Source organism: Chiloscyllium punctatum, chromosome 1, assembly GCF_047496795.1.
Source record: "Chiloscyllium punctatum isolate Juve2018m chromosome 1, sChiPun1.3, whole genome shotgun sequence".
Classification (NCBI taxonomy): Eukaryota; Metazoa; Chordata; class Chondrichthyes; order Orectolobiformes; family Hemiscylliidae; genus Chiloscyllium; species Chiloscyllium punctatum.
Genome location: NC_092739.1, coordinates 144425280 through 144437698, shown reverse-complemented (window position 1 = coordinate 144437698; position 12419 = coordinate 144425280). Strand labels below are relative to the sequence as shown.

General features: G+C 41.2%; 1 protein-coding gene across 2 annotated transcripts in view; it reads left to right on the top strand.

The window, feature by feature from the left end:
* The first annotated feature begins 4903 nt into the window (after window positions 1-4903).
* Window positions 4904-12419, top strand: part of LOC140480901 (charged multivesicular body protein 3) — a 68590-nt gene continuing 61074 nt past the window's right edge. The window contains exon 1 of one of the 2 annotated variants that reach the window (XM_072576476.1): window positions 4904-5477. In XM_072576476.1, the coding sequence (XP_072432577.1) occupies window positions 5252-5477 (226 nt within the window). In that variant the 5' untranslated portion in view covers window positions 4904-5251. The remainder of the gene's footprint in view (window positions 5478-12419) is intronic. The other variant, XM_072576493.1, reaches the window with a different exon arrangement.

Here is a 12419-nt window from a genome sequence, read left to right as displayed (position 1 = left end):
CCCAAATCCTCTATAGCACATCCACTAATATCATTTAGTGCGGTCTCCTCTACACTGGGGAGACTGGGCGCCTCCTAGCAGAGCGATTTAGGGAACATCTCCGGGACACCTGCACCAATCAACCACACCGTCCCGTGGCCCAATATTTCAACTCCCCCTCCCACTCTGCCGAGGACATGGAGGTCCTGGGCCTCCTTCACCACCGTTCCCTCACCACCAGACGCCTGGAGGAAGAACGCCTCATCTTCCGCCTCGGAACACTTCAACCCCAGGGCATCAATGTGGACTTCAATAGTTTCCTCATTTCCCCTTCCCCCACCTCACCCTAGTTCTAAACTTCTAGTTCAGCACTGTCCCCATGACTTGTCCGGACTTGTCCTACCTGCCTATCTCATTTTTTCACCTATCCACTCCACCCTCTCCTCCCTGACCTATCACCTTCATCCCCTCCCCCACTCACCCATTGTACTCTATGCTACTTTCTCCCCACCCCCACCCTCCACTAGTTTATCTCTCCACGCTTCAGGCTCACTGCCTTTATTCTTGATGAAGGGCTTTTGCCCAAAACGTCGATTTCGAAGCTACTTGGATGCTGCCTAAACTGCTGTGCTCTTCCAGCCCCACTAATCCAGAATCTGGTTTCCAGCATCTGCAGTCATTGTTTTTACTGGCAATTTCATGTGTTTTCTCTTTGAATCTAATATTATCCCTAAATTTTTTTGTTCATCATGGTTAGGCTACCTTTACTCATTTTTTTTTCAAAGGGCAGTAATGAAGGATTGTTTTAATTCATGTACAAGTATAAAACCTTAAGAAATAGGAACAAAAGTAGGCCATTCAGCCCCTCAGGCCTGCTCCTCCATTCAATAGGATCTTGGCTCATCCAACACTCCTCACATCCACTTTCTTGCCCTTTCTCCTTGATTCCCCTACTGATCAAGAATCTATCTATTTCAACCTTAAATGTACACAAGGAATCTGCCCCCACACTTCTCTGAGATAAGGAGTTCCAGATGCTCACAACAATCCGAGAGAAGAAATTCCTCCTAATCTCAGTGTGAAATTGGTACCCCTTTGTTTTGATACTTTGTCCTTTGGTCCTAGACACTCCCATAAGGGGAAACATCCTCTCAGCATTGACCCTGTCAAGTCTCTTAAGAATCCTATATATTTCAATAAAATCACCTCTCATTTTCTCATTCTTCTAAACCTGAGTGAGTAGAGTACCAATCTGTTTAGCCTTTGCTCATAAGGTAATCCCTCCCTATCAGGGATCTTCTCTGAACTACTCCAATGAAATGAAATCTTTATTTAAATCAGAAGACCAAAACTGCTCACAGTACTCCAGATGTGGTCTCATTAGCACTTTGCACAGTTGCAGCAAGACTGCAACTACTATTATACTCACTCCAAACTCCTTGAAATAAGAGCCAACATTCTATTAGCCTTCCTGATTACCTGCTGCACCTCGTTTTTTTTCATGTTTCTTACATAAATACCCCCAAATCCTTTTGTGTGGTAGCTTTCTGCATTTAATTAATAGTTAATTTTGTTCTCCCTTCCAAAATTAACAACTTTGCATTTTCCTATATTCGTCTTCATTTGTCAATTTTTTATCCAACTAGTTAACTTATCAAAAGCTCTCTGTAAACTATTTGTATCCCTCTCACAACCTGCCGTACCACCTATTTTATGTCACCTGCAAACCTTGTTTCTTCTAAATCATAATTGTAAACAGTAGTGGTCCTACCACTCATCCCACTGGTCACCAACTTGAAAACACTCCCCCCACCCCCCACTGCCTTATCGTGCTCATTCTTTCCTATCCATGATCTATACAGTAGCGCCTTGACATACGAACGACCCCATTCACGAACAAATCGGTTTACAAACAGGATTGTACGTAAAATTTTGCTTCAACGTACGTACAAAATTCAAGGTACGAATGAAGGTACAAATGCAAAAAGCCCATGGTTTCATTGTCATTGTTCTGCTTTGCTACGCACACTTTGAACGCAAAAGCTCTCGGGCCCCGCGTGATCTCATTCAGTTTGTTTTTGGCACGCGAGCGCTGTGAACATCCAACGTCCAAGCATTCTTACACTTTTTTTTTGTTTTTTTGCATTAAATTAGCCCTCATTATGGCTCCCAAGAAAGTGAATAGTGATAGTGGTGTTAAGAAGCCTAAATGTATTACTGTGGAAACGAAGAAGGAAATAATAGCTAAATAATAGCGAGAATAGTGCTCGCGTATCTGATCTTGCTATGCAGTACGACATGGCGAAATCGACTATCTGTACTATCCTAAAGAACAAAGAGGCACTAAAGGCAGCTGATGTGGCTAAAGGAGTGACTATTTTAACAAAGCAAAGGCCTAAATTGTTAGATGAGGTTGAAAAGTTATTATTAGTTTGGATAAGTCAAAAAGAGCTTGCTGGAGATAGTGTTAACGAGACTATAATCTGCGAGAAGGCTCTACATATACACCATGATTTGTTGGCGAAACCGCCGAGTACAAGTACTGCTAGCATTGAAGAACTTAAAGCCAGCAGAGGCTGGTTTGATAAATTTCGTCAATGAACTGGAATCCATAGTATAATAAGGCATGGAGAAGCGGCTAGTTCAGACAAAAAGGCAGCAGAGGACTTTGTGAAGGAATTCAATAAGTGTGTCAAAGATGAAGGTTTTGTCTCACATCAAGTTTTTAACTGTGATGAAACTGGAAAAAAATGCCCGAAAGGACCTACATAACCCAAGAGGAGAAGGCACTACCGGGCCACAAACCAAGGAAGGTCAGGTTAACGCTTTTATTGTGCGCGAATGCAAGTGGGGATTGCAAGATTAAGCTCTATTAGTCTACCTCTCTAAAAATTCTCACGTTTTTAAATGCAATAATGTGTTGAAGGCTAAACTCCCGGTAGTGTGGAGGGTGAATAGCAAGGCTTGGCTCACGCAAATGATTTTTATGGAATGGTTGACAGAAGTTTTTGCACCAGCTGTCAAGGAATATCTTGAAAAAAATAATTTGCCACTTAAGTGTTTTCCAGTAATGGACAATGCTCCTGCCCATCCTCCAAATTTGGAAGAAGACTTGGACATTCATAAAAGTAAAGTTCCTTCCTCCCAACACCACTCTTCTCATCTAACCCATGGACCAGAATGTCATTTCAAATTTCAAAAAATTATATACGAAGGCTCTGTTTGCCAGGTTTTTCCAGGTCACCAACAACACAGATTCGACCCCTCGTCAAATTGGACCACTTCAATATCCTCCACTGCGTAAGCCTTATTGATAAGGCATGGAACGTGATCTCTTTCCGTACGTTGCAGTCGGCCTGGTGGAAACTTTGGCCAGCTTGTGTACCTGAGAGAGACTTTGAGGGTTTTGAGGAGGAGACACTAGTAAGTGTAGTGGATGAGATTGTGACCCTGGGCCAAAATATGGGCTTGGAGGTCAACGAGGATGATGTGGCAGAGCTGGTGGAGGACCACAGACAAGAACTCAGCACAGAAGATCTTGTTGAATTGCAACAGGAGCAGATGAAGGTTATGCAGCAGGAGCATTCTGGAGAGGAGGAAGAAGAGAGGGAAGATATATCAAGTGTTCAAATCAAAGACATTTGTAGCAAATGGAGTGAAGTGCAGGCTTTTGTTGAGAGGCATCACCTAACAAAACTGTGACCAACAGACCAGTGAACATTTTAAATGACAATGTGATGTCCCATTTTCAGAAAATTCTGCAACAAAGAAAAAAACAAGTTTCTCTGGATCATTTTCTTATGGCATCACCAACCTCCAAGAGACAAAAAAGAGAAAAGACTCCGGAAATATCCGAACAATGGGAAAATTGATTCAGTTCGCGAACTTTTTGGTTCGCAAACCGGGTCCCGCAACGGATTAAGTTCGTAAGTAGAGGCGCTACTGTACTTGCCAATTTGTATTTCACATCCTCATCGTTACCTCTTTCTCGATTCAGGACCCAAGTTTCGTATTTGTATAGACAAGAAAATGGAGAGTGATGTGGAGTGTTAATTGTTGGCCTGTTTATGTGTTGCGTAACATGCTCACCTCATTTCACAAACTAGCAAAGTATGACACACAACCTGTGGTCTGAATACGTGTACAGCATTCCAAACAATGTCCACCATTGAAAGGTAAATCGCCATTACTCCATGTCAACAAACAAGAACAGAAATTGCTGAAGAAACTCAGCAGGTTTGGCAGCATCTGTGGAGTGGGCCACCGGACCCAAAACATTAATTCTCTACAATTTCCTGTTTATTCCTATGTCAACAAGCTTTGTTCTTGTAATTGGAATGTGGTCAGATTTATTTATTTTCCCCCCCTCACCAATCCCTTCAGAAATGATTTGCAGGAGCCGGTGTTCGATTTGGGTGTACAAAGTTAAAAATCACACAACACCAGGTCATAGTCTATAACCTGGTGTTAATTTTAAACACTTCATAAATGTTATTACAAATCTCCGGAGTAGGTGGGACTTGAACTAGAGTTTCCCGGTCTAGAGGTAGGGTCATTACCATTATCCTACAAGAAATCTTGCAAATTACTTCGCTAACCCATTGGTCTCTGAAGCACTGGAGGGCTAGTGGGTGGTGAAGGGGACACTAGTTTCAGCAGCCACAGGAACAGCGCCTCATTGGCCGTCACTCGTGCTTTGCGTCACAATGGATCTTAAATAATGGATAATAAAAATGTAAATTACGTTGCGTCACAATGAAATATAAGATGGATCGACGCATAATAAGTAGCATACAAGTAAAACTCGGGTCATAAACTGAATACATAATTAACAAGCAACATGCAAATTAGGGACGCGTCACAAAATAGAATACATAATTAATAAACAACATGCAAATATGAATCGTTGCGTCATCCAGTGAGGTTAACGTTTCTGTGCGCATGCGCACGTTGTATTTATGGGCGTCTGGATCTGGGCCGGGAAAATGGTTCTGGAGTGGGCCTGAAATCTGGAGAGTGACAAATACTGACCCGGTCGTTAATTAAAAGGAGACAGGCAGTCGCCTACTTAAATCTGAGCGTGTTTGAGAGACTTACATTAGGTTCGTGTGGAGATTTGACAAGGGGGAAGTATTCAGACAGAGAAAAGGAATAAAAAAAAACTCCCCGAAAAAAAAGGGGGTGACTGAGATGTTGGTGTCGGGGCAACAGCTCCAGGAGGGCCCGGTTTGAGATTCATCATCGTATTCAATAGTCCCAGTCTGCTTCGAAGATGTGGCTCAAGCTTTTCTTCCTGCTCCTCTACTTCCTCGTCCTCTTCGTGCTGGCTCGCTTTTTCGAAGCCATCGTCTGGTATGAGACGGGGGTGTTCGCCACGCAGTTAGTGGACCCCGTGGCTCTGAGCTTCAAGAAACTCCGCACCATCCTGGAGTGCAGGGGAATCTGCTACGCCGGCCTGCCCGAGAAGAAAGATGTCCGGGAGCTGGTGCAGAAATCCGGTAAAGGACCAGACTGTCTTTTTAAAATAAAACTGCGAATGCTGGAAAGCAGAAATAAAAACAAATTTCTGGAAAAATACAGCAGATGTACCAGCATCCGTAGAGAAAGCAGAGATAAGGTTTCGGGTTCAGTGCCCCTTCAGAACTGATTGTAGCTAGGGAAAGGTTGATGTGTATAGTCCTAGAGATGTACATCATACCAACCTTTTCCCAGCTACAATTAGTTTTGACGAAGGGGCGTTGAACCCGAAACCTTAACTCTGCTTTCTGGCTAAAGATGCTGCCAGACAGACTGTTTTCAAAGTAGACAATCAAGAGGCTGGAAGAACACAGCAAGCCAGGCAGCATCAGGAGGTGGAGTAGTCGACGTTTCGCGTCTTGACCCTTCATCAGGATGAGGTAGGGGGAAGGCACTAAGAAATAAATGAGGGAAAGGTAGATGAGATAACAATAGGTAGATGCAGGTCCCACTGACCCATCACAATAACCCCCTACCTGCATCCACCTATCGTTATCTCACCCACCTTTCCCCTGCCCCAACCCCTCCCTTTATTTATTTCTTAACCCCCTTCTCCGATCCTGGTGAAGGGTCTTGACCCAAAACATTAACTCCTCCACCTGATGCTGCCTGGCTTGCTGTGTTCTTCCAGCCTCCTGCTAGTTTCTGCGGTTTCTTTTTGTCACCAAGATTGTTCTCAAAGGTACTCTGAATTCTTTCACATTTGTCCCCTTTCCACCATTCAAATGCTACCAGACTTGCTGAGGGTATCCTACTGTTTTAATTCTAAATATTCAGGTCATGATGGTCATGGAGGACTTCTCTTCCCAAAGTATGCAGGTCCCACACAATATCCATTCATCAATCCAGAAGGAATCATTTAGCTCTTTCAACTCTTTGCATTGTTGTTGGATATCTTTTATATTTTGATCCCAGTCCTTAGTGTTTATTTACTTCTCCTGTTCATTGTTAGTTTATTTTAAAGTACAAGTACAAAAGCACAGTACCCACTGGTGCTGAAAATCTGACATAGAAACAGAAAATGCTGGAAGTAGTCAGCAAGTCAGATAATATCCGTTGAGAGAAATGATGTTGAAATTTCAAACTGATGATCATTCATCATTGGTTCTAACAACATGTTTCAGGCTTGAAGTACTCACTCTTTCTCTATTAATTGCATTGGAGGCAGCTCAGAGGAGGTTCTTTTTCTTATGAAAAAAGACAATTGAGCAGTTAGGCCTGTGCTGCCAAGAATTTAGAAGAATTAGAGAAGATCTAATTGAGGTATAGAAGTTCTTAAGGTAATTGAAAAGTAGATGTAGAGAGGATATTACCTCTTTTGGGACAATCTATTATAACAGGTGGTAGTTTTAGGTAAGGGATAGCAGATTTCAAACAGATATAAAATTACTTCTCTCAGATTCTGGATGACAGGACATTGAGTAAATTTAAGGAGGAGATAGAATTTTAATTAGTAATGGGTTGAAAAGTTATGGAGAGCAAGCAGGAAAATAAGAGTTGAACGTGAGATGTGATCAGCCATGATGGTATTGAATGACAGCAGGTCTTGGAGCTGAATTGCTTATGCCTCTTAGTTCTTATGTTCTAATGAAGACAGAACAGTTGACTTTTACCAGTATTTTTTGTCCTTTTTTTAAAAGAAGTATTAGGATTTGTATAATGTTTCTCATTATTGAAATGTATCTAATCAGCATTGGCAATAATTTATCAACAATCGTTAAAGGAGAATTGTATTTTTAGTACACTTGATTTGTTCTTGTTTTCAGAGTTTAGGTGGTTTTAAGAGTTGTTGCATTTGACTTTATACTCCCATTTGTGAGTGATATCATGTTGTGTTAATGAATCATTTAGAAAAATGTCCTTTTAAACATGTACTAGGATGAGTATTCCAGTTTTAGAAAGTCTGGTTAGTGTGTATGCCATAAAATCTGTGATGAAGTAATGATGCCATCTTTCTTAAGGGCTTGAGTAGTTCATAGATCAGGTTGATGTCCATTTTGATAGCTGTTTAAACATTTAAAGCCTCAGCTTATTTTTAAAAGTGGATTTTATGTATCAGCTTTGGGTTTTAGATATTGAAGTCACTTTGTATTTGTTTTTGGACTGAGGTAATCAGTTTAAAATTGTACACCTTTTATGATAATGAAGTTTTCAAGTCATGTGGCATGGGGAAAATCTTCAGCTGATTGATTCAATCCAGCTTTCTGTAGAGGACTGTACTCGAGTCGTGTGATTGTTGCCTCAAATCCACTTTCGTTTTTACGCTTTGTCCCCTGTTGTTCAATAGTCTCTTTACCTCTGCCTTAAACATGTTTTGACCCTATCCCATTGTTCAGGAAGATAATTTCACAGGTACATTTTAAAATTATGACCAGTTACTTTACCTAGTTTCCCTTGTTGGAGTTAATGTAAAAACGTATATATTTTCAAATCAACTTGTTCTGGAGGTGCTATGTAGGGTGGGACTTGGACCCAGGCCTCCTGCTCTAGAGAACTACTGCTGTTTAAATACGTAATGTAAGATAAGACTTGAGATGTGAGATTTCCAGGTTTGAATCAAGAAGATCAAATACTTTTTTTTTGTCTGAGTTGCGCCATATACTGTTGATGTACCTATTTGTCAGAAAACAATATGTGCAATGCATCTGTCCCTTGTTTGTCTTGAAGTTGTGTACTGTAGGGAGCTAATTTAGTTTAATTGTAGCAGCAGGTGGTGTATACATATTTTGTTTTCCATGTTAAACTCAAATTAGCTATCATTTTAAACTCTTCAGACATCCCACCTAGCAATTGCCTTTTTATGAAAGACAATGACAAAAATGATTGCACATTATAATTTATGAATGAATGAATTTATAATTTACAATCTTATTTCCTTGACTATTGTAATCTAATGTTTGATAAGAGTTTAGATTGTTATTTGTAATTTTTCTCGTTCGTGGTATGTGGGATTGCTGGCCGGTCCATTCACAGAATACTCTTGAAGATGGTGGTGGGTTGCCTTCTTAAAGCCTCAGCTGATTTTTAAAAGTGGATTTTATGTATCAGCTTTGGGTTTTAGATATTGAAGTCACTTTGTATTTGTTTTTGGACTGACTATTTGTTCTTGCCTGTTGTCCATTTGGTTTAGGTAGACCCGCAATTTTGTTAGGGAGAGAGTTCCAGGATTGTGATCCAGCAATGCTGAAGGGGAGGTGATATATTTCTGTCCAGATGGTGAATGTCTTGAAAGAGAACTCTGTGTAGTAATTTTCCATGTATCTGATGCCCTCATTCTTATGGATGGTTTTGGATTTGGAAAGTACTTGGTGAATTTCTGCAGTGCATCATGTAGGTGGCACACCCCTCTGCTAGTGAGCATCTGTGGTGATTAGATTAGATTAGATGAGATTAGATTACTTAGTGTGGAAACAGGCCCTTCGGCCCAACAAGTCCACACCGACCCACCGAAGCGCAACCCACCCATACCCCTACATTTACCCCTTACCAAACACTACGGGCAATTTAGCATGGCCAATTCACCTGACCTGCACATCTTTGTGACTGTGGGAGGAAACCAGAGCACCCGGAGGAAACCCATGCAGACACTGGGAGAACGTGCAAACTCCAAACAGTCAGTCGCCTGAGGTGGGAATTGAACCCGGGTCTCTGGCGCTGTGAGGCAGCAGTGCTAACCTCTGTGCCACCGTGCTGCCCACTTCGGTGCATGGACTAAGTGTTTTTGAATATGGTGCAAAAGTGCAAGCCAGGGGTTTTTCCTGGATGGTGTCAAGCTCAATGAATGTTGTTGGAGTTGACTCATCTGGGAAAATGGAGAGTATTCCATCACACATCTGACCTGTGTCTTGCTGGTGGTGGACAAACTTTGGGGAGTCTGGAGGTGAGTTGCTCACTGCAGGATTCCTGATCTCTGACCTCTTGCAGTCACAATATTTCTGTGTTAAGTCCAGTTCAGTTTCTGGTCAATGGTACCCATCAGGATATTCAAAATGGGGATTTAGTGATGGAAGTGCAATTGACTGTCAAGGAACAATAGTTGCATTCTTTTTTAAATATTTGATCATAGGATTGCCAGCAATTATTGCCCATCCATAATTGCCTAAAGGGCATTTCATTTGATGTAGGTTTGCTCGCTGAGCCGGAAGGTTCATTTCCAGATGTTTCGTTACCCTACTAGGCAACACCTTCAGTGGGCCTCGGGCGAAGCAATGCTGAAAATTCCTGCTTTCTATTTATATGTTTGTGTTTCTTTGGGTTGATGATGTCATTTCCTGTAGTGAAATAATTTCCTGTTCCTTTTCTCAGGGGGTGGTAGAGGGGGTCTGACTCGATGTGTTTGTTGATAGAGTTCCGGTTGGAATGCCATGCTTCTAGGAATTCTTGTGCATGTCTTTGTTTGGCTTGTCCTAGGATGGATATGTTGTCCCAGTCAAAGTGGTGCCCTTCCTCCTCCGTATGTGAGGATACTAGTGAGAGAGGGTCATGTCTTTTTGAGGCTAGTTGATGTTCATGTATCCTGGTGGCTAGTTTTCTGCCTGGTTGTCCAATGTAGTGTTTGTTAGAGTTCTTGCACGGTATTTTGTAAATGACATTAGTTTTGCTTGTTGTCTGTATAGCGTCTTTCAAGTATGTTATATGCTGTTTTAGTATGTTGGAGGGTTTGTGGGCAACCATGATAACTTGTTGTCTGTATAGGATTAACACATCGAGTTAGACCCCATCTATCACCCCCTGAGAAAAGGAACAGGAAGTGACTTCACCACAGGAAATAACATAACCACAGGAAATGACATCACCAACCCAAAGAAACCCAAGCATAAATAAAAAGCAGGAATTTTCAGCATTGCTTTGCCTGAGGCCCACTGAAGATGTTACCTAGTAGGGTAACGAAACATCTGGAAATGAACCTTCCAGCTCAGCGAGCAAACCTACATCCAAAACCTCAACCTGAGCTACATATCTTCTCAAAACTCGCTAGGGCATTTCATAGCATTGCGTCAAGCATCATGTGTAGGTAAGGATAGCATATTGCTTTCTCTAAGGGGCATTTGTGAATCAGAGATATTTTATTGACAATTGACTGATTGCCATTAGTCTAGCATTTTAATCCAGATTTTCAAAATTCAAGGTTTACCATCTGAAGTGCTGATATTACTGCTACGCTGCTGCTCCATGTGATAAATGATAATATTGTAATGGCTTTCCTAATCACTTGCTGTACCTACATATTAACTGTTTGTGAATCATGCATAGTGACACCCAGATTTCAGTAATTTTATTTTACATTTTGTGCTGATTTATTGCTATTAATTGCATCTCCTCCTTCCTTCATCTATTTTATTACACTACTGAAGTCCCACATACCACTTGGAAGGTGGACACTCATTTACACGTTTGATGTGCTAACTTTGACTTTAGACAGATACTTGAGGATTAAAAATAACAATGACCATATTTCACAGCTCTCTAGTTTCCTACAAATTGTAAAATGTCTATCTGGAAAAGTACCATGAGGACAAATACTGCAATGTTGCAGCTCTATACTTGTGAATCAATCAAATTATCTTAGGGTTGCTGTTTTCACTGGATTCTGAGTAGCCTGGTAAAAGATAGCATTACAAAGATACTCACTCCACATGTTTAAAATTCACAATCATCGCATTGATGTTAGTGGAGCACTAACTCAATAGTATATGGCTAAGCTCATTAAACAGGAAAACAAAGTAAAATGGTAAAACAGGGACAGGTGGTGGCATATTGGTAATGTCATATGTAATCCTGAATCTCAGCCTAATGTTCTGGGAACATGGGTTTGAATCCCACTGTGGCAGATGGTGAAATTTGAAATTGGTAAAAGTCTGGAATAAAAAGCTGAGCAGGTCGTGACAAAAATCAGCTGGTGCACTGATGCCCTATTGGGAAGGAAATCTGCAATCCTTACCTTACATGTGACTCTAGCCCTAAAACAATGTGATTGACTGAACTACACTCTGGGCAGGACCAAATTACTGCAGTTGCTGGAATTTGTTGTAAAAACACAAAATGCTGGAAATTAAAGAAATTGGCATAGAAAGAAAGTTTTGAGTAGCCTGGCAGATTTAAAAGTAATAAATTGCTGTGGCTGGATGAAATGTTGTAGCAAGGGCGATTGCAAAATCTTTCAGTTCCCTTCTGGCTACAGGAGCAGTTCCAGAGGTCTGGAGGACAGCAAATGTGGTACCATTATTGAAGAAGTTAGCAAGGGATAAATTAGGGATCTACAAGCCAGTCTATCTAACCAGCATAGTTTTGTTAAAGTTCAAATCTCTCTTTTGTCTTATGTCTGACCAATTTGATTGAATTTTTCGAACAGATGATCAGGTATATAGATGAGAACAGTCCTTTTGATGTAGCCTATTTGGATTTGAAGGGTTTTGCGAAGGTCTGGCATGGGAGACTGATATCACCATGGAAATCCGAGGAAATTTGGCAAATTGAATCCACAACTGGCTGAATGGCAGGAAGCAGAGGATGATAGTTGAGAGGGGTTTTTCCAATTGGAAGTCTGTATCCAGAGGGGTCAATGTTGGAACCCTTGCAGTTTATGGATGATATACGTATAATTTATGCTTGAATGTGGGAAGGTTGATCAGTAAGTTCACAGATACAAAATAACAGTGGGGTGCTAGAGGGGGATAGCCTTAGATTACAAGAGGGTTTAGATGGGCTGATCCATAGCAAATAAATGTGAGGTGATGCACTTGCGTAGGGTAGACAAGGCAAGAGAATGCAAAAGAGCCCCATGATCAACAGCAGCACCTTGGGAAGCACTGAGGACTTTGGTGTTCATGTACATCAGTCCATGAAGATAACAGGACCAGTGGATAAAGTGGTTAAAAAGGCATGTTGTGCACTTGCATTAATTATCCAAGGCGCAGAGTTTA